This window comes from Diabrotica virgifera, chromosome 8, assembly GCF_917563875.1.
Source record: "Diabrotica virgifera virgifera chromosome 8, PGI_DIABVI_V3a".
NCBI lineage: Eukaryota > Metazoa > Arthropoda > Insecta > Coleoptera > Chrysomelidae > Diabrotica > Diabrotica virgifera.
This window is the reverse complement of record NC_065450.1, coordinates 90828272-90854342: the sequence shown is the minus strand read 5'-3', so window position 1 is coordinate 90854342 and position 26071 is coordinate 90828272. Positions and strand designations below refer to the sequence as shown.

The 26071-nt window shown below is 36.3% G+C and overlaps 1 protein-coding gene across 3 annotated transcripts in view; it reads left to right on the top strand.

Moving 5' to 3' along the window:
• Window positions 1-26071, top strand: part of LOC126890538 (major facilitator superfamily domain-containing protein 1-like) — a 180148-nt gene that overhangs the window by 42199 nt on the left and 111878 nt on the right. For all 3 annotated transcript variants that reach the window (XM_050659545.1, XM_050659544.1, XM_050659546.1), the window contains exon 2: window positions 21265-21415. In XM_050659545.1, coding sequence (XP_050515502.1) covers window positions 21265-21415 — 151 coding nt within the window. The remainder of the gene's footprint in view (window positions 1-21264; window positions 21416-26071) is intronic.

The following is a 26071-nucleotide window of genomic DNA, read 5'->3' as shown; positions in this document are numbered from 1 at the left end:
AATTTTACAGAAGAGCAAAGAAAACTAACTATATAGTCGAAAGATGGATGAAATGGATGACATCAAAATTCAGAGTTATATTGTAGTTTTGTTCCTAATGTTTTTACTGGACTGGTGTCGTTTTTGCACACAACGTTCATCTTAAAGGAGTCTATTCCTCTCAAAAAGTTAGTTTCTGAAAATTGTGGACTTTGCTGTTTTTGAAATGACCGATTCAATTATAAGTAATTAGACATTATTTTTATTTATGAAACTATTGTTACAATTTTTAAAAAAAGTAGAAGCAAAACAAACATTATTCACATCATTCGAATAAGGACGAATTTACATTAATAACGAATAACTTTTATTTTACTATGCAGTTCACAAATTATGTATATTCCAATAATAACTTACTATACATACATTTATTATCTGCTAGATTTACTTAGGTCCATTTTTCAGATGTAAAAATATCTAATAAACGCAATATTCATTAAATAAAAATAAAAAAGGTAAAGTATTCGAAAGGTAAGGGATTCGAACCACGATTATCCACGTCCGAAGACCAAAGACCATTTCTCGTCACCACCCGCTCCAACTGTCAACACATATTACTCGATAAAGTGGGATAGTCACGTCGTCGATATTACCCTTAAATTAAAAAGAGACTACCGACCAAATAGGCTCATTTATCTCTGTCGCAACCGTCACCCATTTTAAGATCGCAGGGCGCAATCTAGAGTATTATATATCTATGATTTAAACCAATTTTAAGGTTAAAAAATATAAAATTTTCAGTGATCTATAAATAAGACACTGGCCTATAATGAGTTTAGCGTAACAAAGGTAAACTGCCAATGCGTTTGAGCGATACAAATGCGAAAAAACTGGTAGTCCATTCTTTCACGGTTTTTGCTCTATATTTTAAAGAACCGCTTGGATTGCCATTGGCATACGCATAGCTTACATGTCAAAGAAAAAAGTGATATTGTGCCGATGTGTGCTTTGCCCTAGGGGTGACTTTCACCCCCTCTTGGGGGTGAAAAAATAGATGTCCAAAACAAGTCCGGAAATGGGTAAACTGACTAATTTTAAGTTACTTTTGTTCTATAGAGCTTTTTCGCCAAATCAACACTTTTCTAGTTATTTGCGAGTGGATATGTTCATTTTTCAACAAAATAACCACATTTTTAGACGGTTTTTCGCAAATAACTCAAAAAGCAAGTATTTTGTCGAAAAAAACTTTCTTAGCAAAAATATAGCCTATAAAAAATAAAAAAAAAATGGTGTACGCGTTAGGTCTCTGAATCTCGTAGAACCAGAGTTATAGCCAATGAAAAATAGATTCATATCCACCAAATTTCAAATAGAATATTTCGACGTGAAATATTCAAAAAATTAAGCACTTTTTGGGGAAAACCCATTATAACTTTTTTAAAGTGTTCAAAAAAGCTTTATTTCTGTTTTTACAAAAAGTTTCTAGCATTAAATTTAAGCAAGTTACGCTTAAAATAAAGTTGGTCCCTTTTGTTTTTGCAAAAAAAATCGGGAAGACCACCCCCTATCTGTATCTGTAGAGTAGGGAGTGTGAGTCAAGTCCCACAGCACTTAGGCCACAATTGACCCATTGTACATCCTCCCAGGGGGTTGTCGTCCTTAGTTCATTATCCATCCTGCCATTTCCAGGAAGGTGGACAAATCACCTGGTGACATCTCCCCTATATCGGCAGGTGTAGGCCAAGGCTCGCCGAACGCATACTCTCGTATTGACGATAACTCCGGACATTCACATAGGACATGCTCGACAGTTTCGTCATCTCGTTCACACCTCCTGCATAGAGATGTGTCTACTAGCCCCAGTGTGTGGAGGTGTTTTCTTAGTTGACAATGGCCAGTTAAAAAACCAACGGTCAAGCGTAGATTTTTCCTAGTCATTCTCAAGTACTTTTCTGATGCTGACTTCCCAAGGTTCCTTAGTGTTACCTTGGCAAGTCTACATCCTGGCCCTTCTTCCCATCTTCTTACGGTTTGCGTGTGGGAGTGACATTTGACAGTTTCCGCGATTGTTGTAGTCGACAAGCCAAAAAGATCACAAGGTCCTAAGAGTCTTAGGCCTGCTGCCCTTCTAGCCAGCTGGTCAGCAATGCGGTTGCCTTTATTTCTGTTGTGTCCTTTAACCCACCTCAGGATGATGTTGTTACCATCCGAAGCTTGGGCTTGTGATTCATGACACTCCATTACTAGCCCTGATATGACGCGTGGTCTGTTCAGGGTTAGTAGCGCTTGTCTGCTGTCTGTGCAGATTATTACACTTTTGCCGGCTATACCTTTCCCGATTATCTCTTTTGCGGCTATGGAGATACCAGCCAGTTCAGTCTGAACTACGCTGGCATATTTGCCCATGCCCCATTTTATACTAAGGTTCAATGATCTGGAGTATATTCCACATCCTGAGCCTTCTTTCGTTTTGGAGCCATCGGTGTAGATGCAATATGCATTTGCCACGTTTCACTCCCTATGTTGTCTTGTTTCGATTTTGTAGGGTTTGTCGAAGACAAACGTAGGTTTAATTGAGTCGCATCCATGGCCCGCATGCAGCTGGGGCAGTGCCTCCAGCTCACCCCGCCAGAAACGACATCTCAATTGTCCCATTCCTACATCAAGGTTTGCACCCGCTGAGCGTAACCTCATCATCGTTATCAGCGCCACCTCTCTGACATATATGTCTAAAGGGGTAATGCCAATGAGCAACTCCATTGCAGCAGTTGGTGTTGTTTTCATGGCACCTGTTATATTTAGGCAAGCCATCCGTTGAATATGGTTTAGTTTGTTGATCGCTGTTGCCTGTAGCACTTTTGGTACCCAAGCAATGGCTCCGTAAGTTAGCATTGGCCTAATGACAGTAGTGTAGATCCAGGCGACCACCCTGGGCGAAAGGCCCCAAGTGCGTCCGACCGTTCGCCGACACTGTTCATAGGCAATATATGCTCTTTTAGCTCTACTATCTAAGTGAGAGTTCCATGTTAACTTCCTGTCAAGGGTAATACCAAGGTATTTCACCTCTTCAGAGAAATTCAGACTGCAGTTTAGAATCCTAGGGGGTATTAAGCCCGTGATCCTTCTTTTTCTGGTGAAGAGGACCATCTCTGTCTTTTTTGGATTTATAGACAGTGAGTGTTCCTTACACCATGTTTCTATTAGTCTGAGAGCAACTTGTAATCTCTCGCATAGTGTGTTCTCAAACTTACCGCTTTGCAAGACGGTTATATCGTGTGCATAGGCTATTGTGTAGAAACCGTTCTTGCTGAGTTGGTAAACCAGGGTATCCAACACTATGTTCCAGAGGAGTGGTGATAGCACCCCCCCTTGTGGACATCCCCTCGTAACCATCCCTCTAACCAAAACGTCTTCTACATTTATGCTTATTGCTCTATTTGACAGCATACTGAATATCCATTCGCTCACGGCCAGGGGGACATTCCTGACATTGAGCTGTTGGGTGATGGTTGGGAAAGTTGTTTTATCAAACGCTCCCTCAATGTCTATGAATATACCTAGGGTGGATTCTTTATTATCCAGCGATCTTTCAATTCTTCCCACTACTTGAAGTGCAGAATCGGTAGATCTTCCCGAAGTATATGCATGTTGATTTGGATGAAGTGGATTATGAACCAGAACTTCATCTCTTATGTACCTCTCGCATAGCCTTTCCATCGTTTCAAGAGAAAAGATGTCAGGCTAATTGGTCGGAAAGCCTTCGGTAGGGTGTAATCCATCCTACCTGGTTTTGGTATGAAGACCACACGTACCTCTCTCCACTCTCTAGGAATATATCTCAGAGCCAAGGAGGCTCTGAACAACAAGGTGCGGCAAAAGAATATCCAGTCCCCACCGTAGTAGGGCTGGATATATGCCGTCAGGCCCTGGTGACTTAAAAGGGGCGAAGCACGATATGGCCCATCTTATCTTTTCCTCACTAATTAATGTTCTGGCAAGATGCCAGTCATTTGGTGTGGGTATGATTATTTCTTCCGTCCAGTTTGGTGCTTTTGAAATGCTAGAACCGGGGAAGTGTGTTTTCATCAGGACCTCAGCACTTTCGCAAAGGTTGGAAGTTTTGCTTCCATCTTCCTTTGTTAGTATGCTGATATGCCGATGTGGATCTTTTGAGAGCGCTTTTTGTAGCCTGGAAACTTGCGGAAAATCTTCGATTTCCTCACAGTAGGCTCTCCAAGCAGCTCTTTGTTTTTGTCTACAGACTTTCTTAAACTCTCTGAGGTTTGATTGATAAATATCCCAATCCTCTTTGAGTTTGGTGCGTTTTGCTTTATTAAAAGAAGTTCTTGCTGTCTTTCTAAGGTGTTCCAGTTCAGTGCACCACCAAGAGTTGGTTTTGCGACTTTCCTGGACCATCCTTATCGGATAGGATTTTTTATAAGCGTAGCTTATTTTATTTTGAATAAATACCGTGTACCTTTCCAATTCTGTATTAGTTCCTGGAGTTAAAGGCTTTTCATTCCGCAGAGCATCTTCTAAGAGGCGGTTGTAGAGTTCTACATCCGTCCTCCTAGGGTCGCGAGATTTGATAAGGCTTTTTTCCAGACTAATAATATAGGTCAACCAGCGGTGATCAGACATAGAGATGTCCTCTGAGACCTGCCAGTTCTGAATTTTATTAGATATTTCTGCTGTTGCTAGCGTGATATCTATAACAGTTTGGCTACGAACATTAATAAATGTAGGTTCCGTGCCTCTATTTAAGATATACAAATCTTTACTAATAATATAGTCATAAAGAGACTTACCTCGAGAGTTGTTATCTTTGCTGCCCCAGCCTAGATGGTGAGAATTCGAATCGCAGCCGATAATAAGTTCTACCTTCTGGCTGAGACAATGGTCTACCAGATCTTCCATCTCCTTTGTTGGTGGTAGGGTGGCTGCATCTGAGGGTAGGTAGACCGATGCTAGTATCAACTCTCTGCTTTTGCCTTTTCCCCATGGGCATTTTACTTTAACAGCAGTTACGTCTGAAGTACAAAACTGCACCAGGGGGGAGGCTTTAATTTTCCTGGGAACATATATTGCTGTTCTCGGTTGTTGGTTGCTTGGTAAGCTGAAGATTTGACCATTTAGACTGCCAAAACTAGTTATTTTGGTCTTAATTATCCAAGGTTCTTGGATTAATGCTATTGCATCCTCCTTTACATCCAGGTGGCGGCAGAGTGTCGCGGTTGCCACCTTTTTGTGCTGGAGGTTGCATTGAATAATGGTTACTTTTTTCCCGACGTCTTTGCCCATGGCGAAGGTGTCGTATCGGTTCTTTTTAGGCGTCCATTTCCTCCTCACTTGAGGAGGCGGCAGCCTTAGTCGTTTCGGTGCTTCCTCTGCAGGGTTCGTCGACCACCATCTGATGGTCGTCGTCCTGCTGTGGAACCACGGGTGTTTCAGTCTCAGTGACCGTATCCGGTTGCCGAGTATCTGAGGTCCCTGGTTCCGAGGAGGTGCCCTCCATTTTTTGTTTGCTTGCTTTTAGAGTCAATGAGGTGAACGCGTAGCTCAGCCTCATTGCTATTTTCTTAAGGACAGCCATGTCCTCGTCTCCGATTCCGAAGACGAACAGGTGTCCGTTTGGATCGGTTTTGGCCTCATGGTGGAAGGTGCACCATCTCGCAACTGACATGTCCGGATTTTGCGCCGTTAGCCTCCGCAGCACTCTTTCTGTGTCATCGGAGGTGTTAGTAACATTCTCCGAGATCCATAGAGAGGCTTTAGTAAGCTTCGGCAGCTTATCCTGACTGACAACAGCCAGTGATGCGTCCTCCCACGGTTTAAGGTCATCTATAGCCTTTTTTAGCCACGCAAGCGCCTCGTCGTCATCGCAGGCCACTCTGATGATCTCACCAGAGTAGGTCCACGACTTAAACGTGGGCGCTCTTGCTTGGCTGTTGGAGGTGGACAAGATTGCTCTGTCCAATTCCTCCATCAGGCTGCGTTTGATAAGGTTTTCCCGGTCGGCAGAAACCTTGCCGTACGGGTTTACCTTATCTATGATAGCTACCCTAAGGTGTGTTACGGAGGCTTCCGCGAAGCTTTGGGAAGGGGCAGTGGTGTTTCCACCGCTGCGTACCTTCTTGTGCTTCTGCGGCGTGCTCTCCGTGGAAGTACTTGGGTGAAGGCGCTTCACACCGGGGGCTGTCAGTTCCTGTCCTCTTTTGAAGGTGGAACTGTTGACAGCTTCCGATGCGGGCACCCTCACCTTTGTTTTTGGAGGGGCTGTAGAGGGATGGGTGGCTCCCGTAGGTGCCTTCCCCGCCGCCTCTCTGGCCTTCCTCCTTCTTTTTAGCTCGGCGCCACTAAGTTTGTGGCGCTTTTGCCGATTTTCCCGAGGTGATCCTTGTCCGGCCTCTGCTGGGGCCGAAGCTTGAGGTGAACATTGCTGTCCGTCCTCAACCGCGGCCTCCAGCTGAGGTGAACGTTTTGGTTCAGCCTCGGGATTTGGTTTTGGTTTTTTGTTTGTTATTGTTAGTTTGTTGTTTGAGTCCATGATGTTCCCACGAGTAGCTAGGGAAAGGTTTGTCACCCCTGGAAGAGCCCCGCATTACCAGAGGAAGGCTATATGCAATGGGGTTTCGCCTGGTACCCCAAGGGGATCGTTCACGACCACATACACCCTGTGGCCATCCAGCCATCGGCACGATTACCATCCACCTTAGCTTGGGTAGGTTTGGGGTAGGCTGCTTCTTGGTCGCTGAAGCAGTTCGTCCACTTCTAGTGTCTAGACTACCTAAGAGAGATTCCCAGATACCCCAGAGAACCAAGTGGTGACAGGAACTGATCTAGCAAGGTCGTTTCACATCCTTTCATACTTCCCATTCATCAGGCCTAGCCCGTTTATAGGGGGTGCTTACACTCAGCGGAGAGCTCCTTATTAGGGAGATCCTATTCATTCACACATGCATACTTGTTCCACTTCCTACACCAGACTACAGCCCTATCTAAACTGTCAGCTTAAGCCCCCGAACTCACGTCAAAGTCTTGCAGCCACTATTGGGGGAAGACCACCCCCTAATTAGCAACTTAAATGAAATTAATCGTTACCGCTCCACAAACTGTTTTACTTATGTTGTGTTTATAATATATGATCTGTAAGTTTCATCGATTCAAAGTGCTTATTTTTGAAAAAAATTGGTTTCAAAGTAAAATTTTTAAAAATTTAAATTTTGAAAAAAAAATGCTTTTTTTTCAAAATAACTTAAAAATTGTTCGAGATACCAAAAATCTCGAAAGACAAAAAAGTCAGATTTGCTTTTCTAAATATCATGCATTTTTTTGTTTTTCTGTTAGACAAAAATTGATCAAGATTTGGTGTTTCTAAATTTGCATACATTCGTGATCAGTGACTCGTTCGACCCCTTTTAACTACAGCCCTTTCAATAATAAGGACTTTAAACCGATGAAACTTACAGATCATATAAACAATATATACCCGAGTCAAGAAACTTGTGAAGTCGTAACGATTAAGTTCATTTAAGATACTAATTAGGGGGTGATTTTCTCGATTTTTTTACCAAAACCAAAAGGGACTAACTTTATTTTGAGCGTAACTTGTTTAATTTTGATGCTAGAAATTTTTTTTATAAAACAAAAATTAAGATTTTTTTAAACACTTTAAATAAGTTGTAATGAGTTTTCCCCGAAATGTGCTTCATTTTTGGTTATTTCACGTTAAAGTATTCCATTTGGAATTTGACGAATATGACCCTATTTTTCATTAGCTATAACTCTGCTTCTACTCGGTATAGAGACGTGATATTTACACCATTTTTTAAAATTTTTTATAGGCTATATTTTTGCTAGGAATGTTTTTTCAACAAAATACGTACTATTTGAGTTATTTGCGAAAATCCGTCTAAAAGCGTGGTTATTTTGTTGAAAAAATGAACATATTCACTGCCAAATAACTCGAAAAGTATTGACTTAGTGAAAAAACTCTATAGAACAAAAGTTACTTAAAATTAGCCAGTTTACCCATTTCCTGACTTTCTTTGGACGAATATTTTTTCACCCCCAATAGGGGGTGAAAACCACCCCCAGGGCAAAAGCACATATCGGCACAATATCACTTTTTTTCTTTGACTTGTTAGCTATGTGTATGCCAAATTTCATGTCAATCCAAGCGGTTGTTTAAAATTTAGAGGTTTTGCAATATTTTACCGTTAAAGAACGGACTATGGGGACAGTTACGAAATACGAGATACAAAAACCCTTGAAATACCGTATCAGTTGGAGTTATTCATAAATTATTTTTATAATACAACTTTCAATTTTTAGATTAATTTAAAAGATATCAGTCATTATTTTTTAATTTAATTAACTTGTAGAAACGCTTAAAAAGTACTTTTTGTTTCATTGGTACTCTTGAAAAATTGTCACATATTATAATAAAACCACAATTGACTATTATTAAAATTATATTTTTTAATAAGTTTTGACGATTTGTATTCCGGAAATCATTTACCAAAAGTATGAGAAGGTTAAAGATTTTCATAATGTTTTTTTCAGAATTTTTTGAAAAACGATTTCCCTTTAGAAATCGAAACATCAAAACTGATTAATAGTATATTATGCAACGAGCATTTAATGATGGTCATTATGAAACGCGTATGAGGGGCACGAAACGAGCCGCCTAGCGGCGAGTTCCGCTAACCGCCTAGAGTACGAGCTTCATAATGATACTTAAAAGCAAGTTGTATACACGATTTTTTCTATGATCATTCACAACAAAAAGTATATTCTTATTAATTTTATAACGCAAACAAATTAAGTAGTTTGTCAGTTTGACAGTATGTTTACATATTGAGAACTGTCAAAGCGTATGTATTTGATTCGCCATTGGTCACTGCGCGTGTGCCATCTTCATCGAGAATGCCATATCGCGATTCTATTGGTTAAAAATCTGTATGATAATAGTTGCGTTCGCGGGTACAGTGGACAAATTGTCGCCGACAATTTCTAACCTCACTTAAAATAAATAATACCGTTAATAGATAAATATACAAGGTATATTTACTTTTAATTAATATTAATAACTAATTATTAAGTACTAATAACTAGGTAAATATACCTTGTACATTTATCTATTAACGATATTATTTATGTATATCATTTTAAAGTGCGCATGCGTTGTGCTGCTAATTTGTCGCCGACAGGCACCCGCGAACGTACTTAATGAAGTTCATTATGATACAGCTAGTGAGATCATAATTGATATATTATAGTATGAGAATAGAAAATAGTTATCTGTTATATATTTAGTAGTTAATATCTAAGGCTACTAATGTCTACCTTAGTTACTAATGTTTTTTATGTTTCTAGATTAATATAAGGTTGTCACTGAAATTAATTATAAATGAATAAATACTGTTAACATGTCCATTTCTTGTATATAAAATTGGCGACGAGATTAGTAGAATGGACATTAAAAAGCTAAAAAAAGTACGAGCCTGTTTACGAGGCACTCTGACAAAAACTGAAAACTGTTTACATGAACGAGAAATCACAAATGAAGAATTTGAATCCAGATTACATACGTTAGACGAAACCATAAAGAAATTTCAAAATATACAATATGATATCGAACAAGAAACTGAAGACGCAGATATAGAACAAGAAACACAAGAAAGATTTGAATTTGATGAAAAATATACAGTGATAAAGACCAAACTCCTAATTTTGCGAAAGAAAAATGGATCAAACGACCAAGATGTTTTACGTAGTACGAAAATTCAAAGCATAGACCATAAGATACAATTACCAAAAGTTAATTTTCAACCATTACAAGAAACAGAAACAATTAATAACTTTACAAGGAGATTGACGGTATTTTTCCTATTAAATAACATCACAGCTGAGCAAAGTAAAATTTATTTTCTATTATCTACGATTTTTCCACAACTTTATGATACTTTACATAATCTTTGTTCTCCGGAGGATCCATTAAATAAAAGCTTTGAAGAATTAATTAAACTACTTGATGACTTTATTGATCCTAAACCTAGTTTGTGGGCTCAACAACATAAATGTGTTACACATTTACAACGACAAAATGAAACTGTTGCAACATACGCTGCAGAACTCAAGAAACTTGCTTCTAACTGTGAATTCATATGCCAGAATTGTTGTAAGTCCACAATAGATGGATTTTTATCGTTACAGTTTATCAGAGGATTGCATGAAAGCGAAATTCGAATAAAAATTCTACAAGACAGAGAAACACACACATTCTCAAAATTAGTTCAGATAGCTACATCAATTGAAATGGGAAAAATAGAAAACAATAAAATATCTGCAGACATACGTAATGAAATTGAAAAGGTGAACAAATTATCGACATCTGTGAAAAACCCTCAAAGATCATGTACTTACAAGAAAAAACATGAAAATATAACATTAAAAGACTTAAGGGGAAAATGTTTCAGATGTGAACAACCAGATCATAGATCCAACGAATGTTGGGCCATTAAAAGAACTTGCCACAAATGTCAAATAGAGGGACACCTAGCAAACATTTGTTTAAAAAGAAACAATGCACACCAGATTAATGATTGTACCAGTAATACAAGTGAAGAATCTATCGGCGAAATAAACCTTGTTAAGGATGAACGATCTGAAAAATATACAATTACAATCAGTATTGAAAATAGGCCAGTTACTATGGAATTTGATACAGGGGCTACACTATCTCTTATATCACTAAAATTGTACAAACAATTGAACATTCCAAAGAAAAATTTTAAAACAGACTTAATATTAAGAACTTACACAGGAGAAGTAATCAAACCTACTGGAGTTGCTTATGTTAAATGTAACTACAAGAACCAAACCTTCTTCAGCAAATTATACATTATGGCTAAAGACGTTGATCCTTTATGCGGACGTAACTGGATGAAAGAAATAAATGTTGAATTGGCAGATGTACGAAGACTACAAACTGTTGAAATACCCAAATTAGACCAACTTCTTGAAGAATTTGCAACATCAGTATTTAGGTCAGACCTAGGAAAAATACCAAATTTCAAAGCTCGTTTGAACTTACAGGAAAATACACAACCAATTTTTATGAAGTCTAGAAGAATTCCGTACGCTCTAAACTCGAAAGTAGAAGCAGAAATAGAACGGCTAAGTTCTGAAGGTATTATAACAAAAATCGACCATAGTAATTGGGGTACACCCATTGTACATATTGTTAAACCTAATGGGAGTATAAGACTATGTGCCGATTACAAAATAACTTTAAATAGAGTTATTAAAGACGAAAAATACCCGATACCTATCATAGAAGATATTTTTGCCAAAATGAATGGTGGTTAATTATTTTGCACATTAGATATTAAACAAGCTTACCTTAATATGGAGATACACGAAGACAGCGCCCAAATACAAACTTTAAGCACTCATATGGGAACATACAAAGTAAACAGACTGATGTTTGGTGTAAAAGTGGCTCCCAGTTTATGGCAAAGGTTCATGGATAATTTACTTAAAGGTTTAGAAGGCGTACAATGTTTTTTTGATGATATAATAATTCAAGGATCAACAGAAGACCAGCTATTACTAAGATTAAGAGAGGTACTTACCAAGTTAAAAGAAAATAACCTACGGGTGAATAAAGAAAAATGCCAATTTTTTAAAAAGAACATAAACTATTTAGGACATACAATTGATAAAGATGGGCTCCATAAGAACAAAGACAAAATTAAAGCTATAATAGGTATGGAACGGCCTTCTAATATAAACGAATTGCGAACTTTTCTGGGTATGGCTAATTACTACAACAAATTTATTGCTAATCTTGCGTCTATATCAAATCCTCTAAATCAACTCTTGAAGAAAGATAACAAGTTTACCTGGACTGTGAAATGCGAAGAAAGTTTTAACAGAATTAAAACGGAAATTGCAAGTGAAAACGTATTAACACATTTCGACCCGAGAAAACCTCTAATCATAACCACGGATGCTTCACCAACAGGACTTGGAGCAGTCCTTTCACACATAGTTGAAGACGGCTCAGAAAGACCGATAGCTTTTGCGTCAAGAACCTTAACCAATGCCGAAAAGAAATACAGTCAGATTGATAAGGAAGCGACTGCGATATACTGGGGTATAAAATTTTTTTTCATTTTTGCTATGGACGAAAATTTACTCTGATTACTGACCACAAACCGTTAACATCAATCTTTCATCCCCACCATAATCTACCAGAACTGAGTACAATGAGACTTTTTCATTATGCTCATTTTTTATCTGGATTTGATTATGATATACAGTACAGAACAAGCACAAAAAATGGTAACGCAGACTTTTTGTCGCGGTTTCCTGTTGAGAACACAAATACATATGAAGTAGATCAACATGGCTTATACCAAATACAACAAATTCAGATATTAGAAATTAGCCCAGATATAATCGCTAAGGAGACAGAAAATGATATTCGAATTACAGAAAATAATTAAAGCACTAAGAACAGGTCAATCTCTGAAACAATATGGATACAAAGACAATGAATTTACTTTACAAGATGACTGTATTTTAAGAGGAACAAGGGTAGTAATACCACATAAATTTCGTAAATTTATTCTTAACGAACTGCACGCGGGACATATTGGTATATTAAAGATGAAACAACTAGCACGCAGTCATGTCTACTGGAAAAATATTGATAAAGATATTGAAGAAAAAGTGAAATCATGTAGATCATGCCGTTTAGAACAAAATGAACCACCAAAGACACATTTACATCATTGGGAAGAGCCCACAGGTCCCTGGCAAAGAATCCATATTGACTTCGCTGGACCAATTTCTGGTTCTCAACTATTCATTGTGGTAGATGCATATACAAAATGGGTGGAAATCAGGCTAGAAAGTACTGCAGTGATCAACGATGGGTATTTGGAAAGGTAATCAGACGCATAGGTTACTTATGGGCCATTCCACGAACATACGCCTGTTTTGGATTGCTTCGACAACGAATATTTTACTGTGCAACATAAGAAGTACGAAAGTAAGTGGCGCTAATAATTATTCCAATAAACAACAATGCAATTTGCAATTTGCTTTTGTTCTTCTTATTTTGCACAGTAAAATATTCGTTGTCGAAGTAATCCAAAACAGGCGTATGTTCGTGGAATAGGGTATACATTATGAAATACGAACAGATGATGGTCTACTTTGGAAACGTCACTTAGATCAGCTGCTGCCAGCACCTCTAGTCTTGTAGTTGGGAATTGGGGCGGAGGACTGTTATATATTTAGTAGTTAAGATCTAAGCCTACTAATGTCTACCTTAGTTACTAATGTTTTTATGTTTCTAGATTAATATAATGTTGTCACTGTCATTAAATATAAATGAATAAATACTGTTAACATGTCCATTATCTATGTTCCAAGTCAGTAAAGTAACTCTTAATCGAACGAGACTGATATTAGAGTAACAGACGAGTTCGATAAAGAGTCTTTACTGACGTGGTGCATACAAAATTTTATCGCCAACATAATTTAATATTGGTTTTAACACTTACTTGCAATTTACAATTTAAGAACTTTTTAAATTTTAGACGTCATAATAATTTCATGACAGTGATGACAGATAACTTTTTCAAGATGGCCGCTTTCGATTTTTAATCAATAGTTATCAATATTGAATAATTATTAAATCGCTAATGTTTTAATTTATTTCATATGAATATAATTACAAAATACTACAGCATTTCACTTTTTGACATAAATTTAATTGATAATATCGCAAATTATGTACAATATTTTTATCTAATAATTAAATTAAATAAATTTTAAGTTCACGCAAATACTCGCCATTCGATTACTGTTATCGACCACTTACATTCAATCTTGGTTAATTTGATTAATCGCCGCAGGTAAAGTAAAATACTTCTTTCAGTACAATAAAGTGTTAGTTTACTGCCGCAAATGAGTACAATAATAAATGACTTTAGTGACGGTTGGCGATAATAGTTATTTATGTACCAAGTCAGTAAAGTTACTCTTTATCGAACGAGTCTGATATTATGAGCAGAGCGAGCATAGCGAGCGAGGCGAATAACAGACGAGTTCTATAAAGAATCTTTACTGACGTGGTGCATACAAAATTTTATCGCATTTGATATTGGTTTTAACACTTACTTACAATTTACAATTTTTTAACTTTTGCAAGATGGCCGCTTTCGATTTTTAATCGATAGTTATCAATATTGAATAATTACTAAATCGGTAAAGTTTTAATTTATTTTATATGAATATAATTGCAAATAACTACATAATTTCACTTTTTGACAAAAATTTAATTGATAATATCGCAAATTGTGTACAATATTTTTTAATAACTAAAATAAATAAATTGTAAGTTAACTCAAATAAATAAATCGATTACTGCGATCGACCACTTACATTCAATCTCGATTAATCGCGGCAGGTAAAGTAAAATTCTTCTTTCAGTACAATAAAGTGTTACTTTACTGCCTCAAATGAGGGCAAATGAGTACAATAATGAATGACTTTAGTGACGGTTGACGATAAAAATTATTATTTAACTATTATGTTTATATGAGGTTGAGACAGAATTATTGGTGTAATGAACAAAATAATAAAAACCGCTAAATGTGGTAAAAATGAGTAGCGCACAAAATATTCCAGCTACAAAAAAGCTGATACGAATATTACGTGGCGCAAAAATGTAGTATAGAGTTGTTAATGGTAGAATGCAGAAAGCTACGGGCCCAACTATTTTCGTCTTTTACCAAACTAAACATACAGCCCAATAAATGACCGTTTTGGAGTGTAATTTCCAGGGGCAACTCCGAATTGCATGAAAATTTGGATTTAGGTTCTACTTACACTCCACTTCAAAGTTGAATTTGTGCCGTTGGTTGCTTTTACTTGGGGGGTGACATTTACCCCTTCTCGGGGGTGAAAAACGCGTGTTTAAAATAAGGCCGGAAATGGATAAATTAACTTATTTTAAGCACCTTTTGTTCTATAAAGTTTTTTACGTAAGTCAATACTTTTCGAGTTATTCGCGATTTAAAATGTTGATTTTTCGACAAAAAAAACTACGTTTTCAGACCGTTTTTCCCAAATAACTCAAAAACTAAATATTTTATCGAAAAAAATATTTTTAGCAAAAGTGTAGCCTATAAAAAAACGAAAAAAATGGTGTACCAGTAAAGTCTACAAATTGAGTAAAAGCAAAGTTGTAGCTCATGAAAAATACGTTCTTATTCGTCTAATTCCAAATCGAATAATTCAACGCGAAATCACCGAAGAAAGAAGCGTTTTTCGGGAAAGCCTTATTAAAATTTTTAAAGTATCGAAAAAAAGCTTATTATTTGTTTTCTACAAAAGTTTACAGCATCAAACATAAACGAGTTACACTGAAAAAAAAGTTGGCCCCTTTTTTTTGGTAAAAAAAATCGTGAAAACCTCCCTCTATTTAGCACCCTAAATGAAATAATCGTTTGGCTTTACCATCTATTTTAACTGTATCATCATAATCATACATCTCCAAGTGGAGCAAAGGGACAAAGGGCACCTTGCGGTGTTTCAAGTAGCATGAAGAAAGATGGTGAGGTTGCTAGTCCCACGCATCATCTGTTGAGTTCCGTCCAATTTTGTTTACTAGTTTTCTCCATTCTCTTCTGTTTTTTGCTATCTTTTTTGCATCGTTCCATGTTAAATTATTTTCTTTGAGTTCTTTCTCTATTGTTCTTTTCCACGTATAAGATGGTCTACCCATTCTTCTTTTGCCTTGAGCATTGTAATGTAGAGCTTGTCTAGCAATATTTGTTGCTGGTTTTCGTAAGGTGTGTCCTATCCACTTCCATTTCCGTTTTTTATTGTATGTTCTATCCTTTCTTCATTTGTTATTCTCCACAATTCGTCATTAGTAATTTTGTTTGGCCAAAATATTCTCAGTATAATACGTAGGCATCTGTTAATGAAGGATTGTATTTTCTGAAAGAATTTTTTATGGTGTTTCCATGTTTCTGCTCCATATAACAGGACAGACTTTACATTAGTTTCAAATAATCGTAGCTTTGTTCTTCTGCTGATGTTTGTCGAGGCCCATATCTTGCGCAAAGAGTTGAAAGCGTTTTGTGCGAAGCTTATTCTTTGTGTTATGTCCTTTTCTGTGCCTCCTGTTGTGTTTAGCAGACTGCCCAAATAACAGAAATCTTTTACTTCTTCTATTTGTTTCCCTTCCAAATATATATTGTTTCCGTTCGTTTCCCCATTTGATAGTATTTTCGTTTTTTTGGGATTTATTTTTAAGCCGGTTGTTTTTGCTATGTTGTTCAATCTGGTGATTTTGTTTTGCATGTGTTGTCTGTTTGATGTTATGAGACATATGTCGTCAGCGAATTCTAGATCCTCTAGTTTTGTAAATGGTGACCATTGTATACCTGTTTTTTTATCTTCAGTTTGTTTTATTATCCAATCTATTACTTATAAACAATGTCGGTGACAAGACACAGCCCTGTCTTACTCCTTTTTTGATGCTTATTTGTTGGGATAGTTCCCCTTCATGTTCAACTCTGGCAAAACATTCGTCGTAGAAAAGCCTTATTACTCTTATATATTTGTCTGGTATTCCATAGAGTTTTAATATCCTCCACATCATATTACGATTTATTGAATCAAACGCTTTTTCGAAGTCTACAAAGTTGATATAAACTTCCTGATTCATTTCCGCTGATTGTTCAAGGATGATTCTTAGGGTATTTATATGGTCAATACAGGAACTGTTCGGTCTGAATCCTATTTGGTTAATTCTTAATTTTTCATTTATGGGATCTTTAATTCTCTCCAATATTATTCTGGCCATTATTTTGGTAGCTACAGTGAGAAGAGTGATTGGTCTCCAGTTTTCGCATAGTGTGAGATTTCCTTTCGTTGGTAGCTTTATTATAACTCCTTCACCCCAATCTTTTGGTATCTTTTCCTCGATCCAAATTTTTTTAACTACTCCACAAATAGGGTACATTTTCGATGTTTTGCTTCGCGTTCGAGATATCGGAAAAAGTTATTTGAAAAAGTTATTCCAAATATTATTATAACCCTATCTACCAAATTTCATTACAAAATTCGCACTTTTAGTTTTTTTCATTATTTGTAGTCAGGACCCTATAACTTAATATTGGCTGGCCCGTGTTGCATCTCAGGACAGCTGATATGAATTTTAGGGACCTCATTACAAATACTGAAAAAACTAAAAGTTTGAATTTTGTCATGCAATTTGGTATGTGGGATTAGAATAAGATTTGCAAGTACTTTTTCAAAAAACTTTTTCCGATATCTCTCAACGCGAAGCAAAATATAGAAAATTTACCTGTTTCTGGATTCGCAGTAGGCCGCGATTAAAATTTAATTTTCAGTTGAGTATCTTAAAAAATGTGAACCTTCAACCTATATGACTGCAAAACTTCAAATCTGAATTTATTTTGACAGCCGAAATATAGAGCTGTCTTCATCTTAAATGCGACACACTACATTTAAACAATGTTTAATTGTTTAAATATAAATTTTATTTATTGTTAATAAAAAAAAATTAAATTTCTGGTGCAACTGTATTTCTAATAAATAATTATTAGTTATTATTATTATTATTATATCATATTTGGGGGCCTAAAAATTGTGCAGTGCCTCAGGCCAGATTTGAAGTAAAATAGGCACTGATTTCACCCCCCTTTTACACTCAGTAAGTTAACGTTATTCTTCTATGTCAGCCACTATGTTTCAGTTTCAGTATTTTTTGTTATCACGAATCTTGTTTTATCTAATCAAGTTATAAATGTTTAGGTATGTATTTCCTATTTGGAAACTTTTCCTCTTGTATATGTATTGCTCTCGTATAATATATCTAGCATTATTGAAGTATCATTCATATACAAAGTTGTAGTTATTTTCTATTACTATTTATTTAAGTAGTTCGAAAGTGGTTTTGATTATAATCAGCATGATTCTAGTGAATGATTTATCATTTATTTGACAACGATAACGTCTAGTGCACATGTTGCTTTTGTTTTCTAAATGTAGAATGTAGATATGACAAAAAATTGGAACATATATTTATCTTTAAAAAGTTCTCGCAAGTGCTCTCAAATAATAAATTTATTGAATAAGGTTTAGTAATAGAAAACAATAGTGCATGACGTCAGATATAGAGGAGCAAACGCGAACACCGACCATTTTCTAGTAATAGAAGAAATAATAATGAAAGCAATTAAAACAGAGAGAACAAGACATAACAAAAGCAGATGGAACCTGGAGAAGTTAAGAGTACAGGAACTAAGTGAAAAACATGAGACAAACCTAAAGGAAAATCTAACAGAAACAAATAACACAGATGAAATATGGAAAAATATAGAAGAATCCATTTTGAGATCAGCTGAAGAGGTGCTAGGACAGAAGTAAATAAAAAGAAAATAATGGTTCGATACATAATGCAAAACAAAAATCAAATAGAAACTTCTTCTTCTTCAGGTGCCGTGTCCGTATTTAGATTTTGGCCGTCATCATCTTTACAAGTTCCTGAAACCTCTCTGTATCTGCTGCTGCGCGAAATAATTCTTCTACCGTGGAACCACACCATTGTCTAATATTACGCAACCATGAAAGTTTCTTTCGACCAATCCATCTCTTTCCTTCCACTTTTCCTTGTATTAAAGGCGAAGTAGATGGTATTTAGAGTAAAGGCGAAGTAGATGGTATTTAGGCCCTCTAATTATATGGCCGAAGTATTCTGTTTTTCTCCTCTTTATGATGTTTATGAGCAGACGTTCTGAATTCATCATTTGGAGAACATTTTCATTGGAAGTGTGCGAAACCCACGATATCTTTAGGATTCGTCGATAGCATAGCACCAGAATTCGAATGCTTCTAATTTATTTAGCATTGTGGTTTTTAACGTCCATGTCTCACAACCATACAATAATATAGACCACACGTAACATTTTAGGACCTTCTTGCGAATCTTCATCGACAGGCTTTGGTTACATAAAACTGGTTTCCAGGTCATAAAAGCCTTACGTGATATTTTAATCCTGGTTATTATCTCTTCGTCACAATCGCAATTTACATTTAACCAACTGCCAAGGCATTTAAAATGATTTACCCGTTCTATCTCCTCTCCATCAAGAGAAAGCATGCTTTGATCTACATTTATCTTTCCAACTGCCATCCACTTTGTCTTTGAAATATTGATTTTTAGGCCTCTCCGATAACTTGCTTCAACACTGACTAGATTTACTAATGTCTGGAGATCTTCTAAATTTTCTGCAAGAATGGCTGTGTCGTCAGCATATTTGATATTGTTGATTACTTCTCCGCCCAGTCTTACTCCCTCTTGACTGTCGTCCAAAGCCTTTTTAAAGATTTCTTCAGAGTACAGATTAAAGAGACTGGGTGACAAAACACAACCCTGTCGCACTCCACGTTTAATGGGTAGTTTTTCAGTACGACTATCTCCAACTTGGATAGATGCTACGTGATTGTAATATAAGTATTTTAGCAGTCTTATATTGTAGTGGTCAAGTCCTGCTGCCTATAGGCAGTTGAAAAGTATATCGTGTTATACTCGGTCGAATGCCTTCTCGAAGTCGATGAAACAAACATAAACGTTCTTTCGGAATTCACAACTTTTTTGTAAAAAACGCGCATACAAAGTAGTGCCTCTCTAGTTCCTAGACCATCTCTAAATCCAAATTGCTTATTACCCATTCTATTTTCTCACAGAAGGAATACTCGATTTTGTATAATTCGAATAGAAACACCAATCAAAAAATAAAAAATGGATATCGACTAAAGAAGAACATCATCGAAATTAATAAAAAAGAAAGTAGGAGAACAATATTGTAAAAACAAAATAAAGGTTGTATATGGAAGAGTTGTTAAAGGACCTAGAAGAGAATAGTAAAGACAGCTCTTGTAATGCGTAGTTCTTTCAGACAACATACTCAGTAAAACATGGGATATATTAAAATAAAAATATATTCTTATTATCCCAATACAAAATAAAATCCAAATAACAAAATAAAATTAATATTGTACTCTTCGCTCCGTTTCGAAGGAAGCCCCCTTGGTGATTATCTGTAAAGAAAAACAAAATGTATTTACTCATATCAAAACACGGTGACAATAGTAGGACAATAACAATCATTAAATACATGATTGCACTCGATTCATCAATTCTGAATCAAGTTATTATATTTACACACACAGACAATTCTCCAAGCTGGAGTTGGAAGCAATCGCTCAACACGCAATTACAAACGTCGCGAGCGAAGCATCAATTCTGAGTTCAGTTTGTCTCAGACAAATTGGTTTCAACTAGCTCAATTTGCTAGCTTAAACCAGGGTGTCTATTAGATCAGTTCTCTGCAAGACTGTCTGCTGCTCTTCATTCGTTTACTTTTATATTGGTTCTCTCTGCCTTCCCTGCTTCGGAGTGGGAAGTAGATCAAAGGCGCGTTGTCTTCGCGTCGAAGAATCGAACCGTGTGCGACTTCAGTATGCACAGATGGTTACACGCTAAAGTATTTGGATATCTAAAAGCTTAACAAAAAAATGCAGACGAGTGGTTAAAATTGGTAATGTATCATGTAAACACACCTCACAGAACTATATAGATGCAAAGACAACCCTGAATAAGAAGAATGGGTAATATAAGACACGAGAAATAATAAAAGAAGGATACCAACATAAAGAATATTTACATATCCCAGATGACATTCCCAACGAGCTGATTAAAAACGGAATTCAGGGAAGGCAGATCCACTACAGATACGATCCACAGAATTACTCAAACAATCTAGAAATGCCATAAACACAACATAGAACTCCACACCCTCTTTGTAGAATTCACACTAGCCTCTGACTGTATTGGAAAAAATAAATTATTTAATGAAATGAACAATCAAGAAATACCGGCCAATTCTGTCAATGTGTATGTACGAAAAGTGCATAGAACTCACCCTAATGCACCCTCTACCTAGGGACTAATTCATCCCTTTCTCAAAAACTCCCCGATGGTAGCACTCCGCGATTTTTTCATATTTAGGGGTCCATTAACCATATAAAACAATAAAACACCTGTAAAGTTGTAGTTCCTTTCTAAAGTACATAAACAGTAGTCTATAGAGACCAGATGAAGAATAACAAACAGTGGAATAAAATCAAAAAATAAGTTTTTAATGCAGTTTCTTTCAATTTCAGGTTCCTATTTTTGTTATGATAACCCTGCTGCCTTACAAGATAAAATAAAAGAAAACCTAGATTTATCTGAGGTGCAATATACCTCTTTATATTCAGTATATTCTTGGCCCAATGTTGTATTAAATATTATAGGAGGTTTCCTTATAGATCGGTAAGTATAGTCGATATACAATTAATTTTTTATTTTAGTTGTAAGTCTTTCTGTCACACAACACATCCTTGCATCCTCCGTCATCTCCACTCATCGCCATACATGTTTGTTGTAAACCGGTCTTACTGCAGCACTTGTCAAATGAAAAGAGAGGCTTTAGACCTAACTGTATGTCTATATGGAAACCTTCCAATATATGTGAACTACCAACGGCTTGAATACATAAACTAATACAAATATCTTGGATTCTCGTTCAACAATCAACGTGATTATAAACAAGAAGTAAGAGCGAGAATAGAAGTAACCCGACAAGGCTTTATCAAAATGAAAAGCTTATTTTGTAACAATAGCATTAATATCAGCCTTAGATGTCGTTTTGCGTATTGCTATCTATGGTCAATACTTTTGTATAGAACGGAGGCCTGGACACTCAACATAACGCTGATGAATAAGATAGAAGTCTTTGAACTCTGGCTTATAGAAGAACCTTGAAAATACCTGGGACAACTCACACCACCAATGAAAATGTTGCATAGGCGGTTCAGATGGCATAAAAAGGGGTTATTTTTTAAAATGTATCACCCTGTAATTAAAAAATTTGCAATTACCCTTAAATGAAACCTATACCAAAAAATCAGCCACTTATTTGTGATTAATTGCCGTAGAGTTTCTTCTTAATTTTCATTACAGTTACGGAAAAATATTTTTTTTTGAAAAACATCTTTTTTAAAAAATTTTCAATTTTGGGACGTCACCCCCGCTAAACGGTGGGTGATAGGCATATGCTGTCGGGAAATAAATAGGAAATATAGTCCTCTTCATTTTACTATTAAGTAATTTTTTTGTAAAACGTACAGAAAGGGCTACGTTTTGCAAAAACCACAAATTACCCCCTTTAAAGCGATGAAAAGGGGGGTTCCGGGGCGAAATTTTTTAAGAAAATGTTAGTCTCATAATTAGCACCCCTTGATATACTAGAAAAAAAAAATAAAACCGGACTTGTGTCCATTTTGCGAGGTTCAACCTCTGTTTCCTACACTATAATTACGGAGGAGAAACTTTACGTAGATAATTACCCAGACTAATAACACTCATATGGAACGAAGAGAAAATAGCAACAAAATTGCACGAAAGTGTAAAAATCTCCAAACAAACCAAGCGCTCTAATTGTAGAGGCATCTCTCTACTTAATACTGTGTACAAAATCCTATCAAACATCCTATAAATATGTTTGAAAATGATTGATAGCACAGTTTTTATGACACAGCTCATTTGCATTTTATGTTGTATTGTATTCAAAGTTTGTCGAGGTGCTGTGTCATAAAAACTGTGCTATCAATAATATTCTACCTTTTGTAGAAATTTTCATAGGGGAATACCAGAGGCCGGATTCAGACAAAATAGATCGACCGTATATCAGATTTTTATTCAAATACGGCTGCTTGAAAAAGGATGGGAATTCAATAGAACTATCCATAATCTCTTCAGAGATTTCCGACAATCATACGACAGCATTAAAAGGGATCAGATGTGGAATGCAATGGCAGAACTTTCAGTTCCAGAAAACTTATCCAGTTCGTTAAAGTATGTGCAAATGACTGTAGACGCAGAGTATGGATAGATAACAAACTCTCAGAATCATTTGAAATAAACAGTGGCCTGAAACAAGGAGACGCGCTGTCACCTCTCATTTTTATTATAATCCTGGAGAAAGTAATAAGAACAGCACAATTTAGAACAGAACTACTGACACTGGATGGACCAAAATTACCACTAGCATACACGTATGACATTGACATTGTAGGACCAATCATCGTCACCAATGTAGAGCAAACTTTCAATAAATTAGAGATAGTGGCAAAAACCGGTTTAAGGGCCAATGAAGAGAAAACCAAATATATGCGTATTAACAGAAAAAAGATACGAAATAGAATAGATTGGAGAGTTTTAAATATCTCATAGCGAGAATCACAGCAGATAACGATATTACGGAAAATATAAAAGAGAGAATTCAAGCAGCAAACAGATGTGTGTATAGCCTCCACAACACTATTAAATGCAAGAGCATAACACGAACATCAATAATCAGAATATACAAAACAGTGATTATGTAGACCGATGCTCATGTATGGATGTGAGACGTGGACGCTGACCAAAGCAATAGTAAGAAGAAAACTCAGATGGTTTGAGAGAAAACTCCTCAGAAGGATCTTTGAACCCTAGCATGACTTGAATACTAACCAGTACAGAATTAGAACAAATGACGAGATCAAACAGATGTATAGGGCTAGCTATGTCGTTCAAGAGATTAAACCCTAACGTCTAAGATGGACTGGCTATATCCATAGACTCAGTAATCAGGAGTTAAGTTAATGTGGAAGGAAGCCCCGGACGTCGACGAATGCAATGGAGAAGTAACATATGGTTAGATTTAAGAACAATGGGGATTTAACCCATTGACAACAGGCATGGACGACCGTTGGATATGTAAGCGGATTTTGCAGTGAGCCAAGACCCACCCAGTACTTCGCGTAGTACTACAACACCCAAGGTTGTAGTACTACGCGAAGAAGGATCATTCAAGCTTTCTCAGATCGCGGATGATGCTTTTTTACATTCACACGGTTGACTCTTTTTACCGAAGTATTTTGTAGCTGATGCTTTTTTGGTAAGTGCATCAGCTCTTTCATTGTCATGTGTTCCCCGTTATCTGGAGCCCATACCAATGTAACACTGTTATATTCGGCTAGTTTGTCGAGTTCCTCTCTTTATTCTCACACTAGTCTAGAGTCCAGATAAGCGCTTATGAGAGCCCCCATGGCTGCTTGGCTAGGTATGCATTATAGTTACAATATTATCTATCGAAGCTCCATCTTTCAAATAGACCATCTCTAGACCTTTTCCTTTAAGAATCGTCTTCCGCTATTCCTCCTCCTTGGTGCCTTTTCTATTGAGGTTGGCGATCAATATGGCAAATTTCTCTTTGTTCTGGGCTTGATGAATTAAGTAATTCCCTGTTGTGTGGATCCAATCTCTGATGTTTCGGAGCCAGGATTTTTTCTTTCTTCCTATACCCCTTTTACCTTCGATTTTGCCTTCTAAATTACCTGGAGCTGCTCAAATTCCCTATGGCGCATTATGTGTCCTAGATATATATGATGTCTTTCTAATTTTGATTGTATGTATTGACCAGATGAGGACGTCTGTTCATTATTTTCAGTACCTACTTCTTCATTCGTAGTCCTGCTGGTCCAGGTTTTAATGTCCAGGTCTCACAACCATATAGTAATAGAGACCACACATAACACTTTAGTGTTCTCAATCTTATTGTGACTGATAGCTTGGGGTTACAGAGCATTTTACGCATGTTCATAAAATCAGACCTTGCTATTTCAATGCGTCTTCTAATTTCTTCCGATATTACTAGTATTCATGTATCTACATATTACTATCTTATTATTTTCGTTTTGGAAAGATCTCATGTGATCAAAATGTTCTGATTTCTTCCCAATATTTTTGGCGATTTTTCATTCCTTTTTGACAATAAACATAGTTTCTAATATCTTTAATTCTTTATTGGATTTCATTTCACCACCAGCAGGTCTCCGTATTCCCAAATTTTACCCGAACATCTTTTGATTTGAAACAAGCGCTGCGCCAGCTACAGAACATTTAAGGAATCATTTAGGAATGATAATTTGGGAACGCTTAAGGGGATGGGTACGTATTTTCGGCTGCAATGCTATTCAAATGGGGATTCATTTTTTTCGAATCCTGAGAAAACTAATAAGTATTTTTGAAAAATTTAAACGCAGAATGAAAGATTACGTTCTTACCGAGGGCCGAAAGTCCCTGAAAGCTTCTATAATGTTTATTTTATTAAATTACAGGGGTGAAAAACTAAGAAAAAATGTGGTGTGAATTTTAATTTCAAATATCTCATTCAAAAGAAACATTTTATTTGTTTTAAGGGACTTTCGGCCCTCGATAATAATTTAGTCTTTCATTCTGCGTTTAAATTTTTTAAAAATATTTATTAGTTTTTTCAGCATTCGAAAGAAATGGACACCATGTCCGTGGTGATATTTTCCAAATCGAACATTCGCTATCTTGGTCATACAACGCAATGAGCCAAATAGAATATGATGACAAGACAGTGACAGTTTTAAATATTTGACATGGCATCGGGAATATTTTGAGTTGTTGATTAAATAATATTGATAGTGTATTTGATAAATAATTGATTTAAGACGTGAACTTAATAAAAAGTTATTTATTGTTGCTTTCCTGATGAGAACAAAAGAGTTCGAAATGGTCCATAGGAAGATGGTAATGATCTCTGAATCGAAATTAAATATAATGCCTTTTATCTACCCACGGTTTTACTCACGTATCGAGTACTAGGAAGCAGATTTGTTGATCTTTACCTCGGTGAATTGATATGTTGTGGAGTGCAACTATGTAGACTCCCCATGTCTATACATTCATCACCCTTTTCCTTGCAATTTTTAGAAGGATGGGAATAGGTATAAGAGAGAATCTGTTTCCGAACTAAGAAATCCAAAGATTTTATTATTTTTAAACATTTATTTGTTTGAAAATGGAGTCTTTTGGGTTTCGACATTTTTTTATTTATTGTTATTGACATTCTAGTAA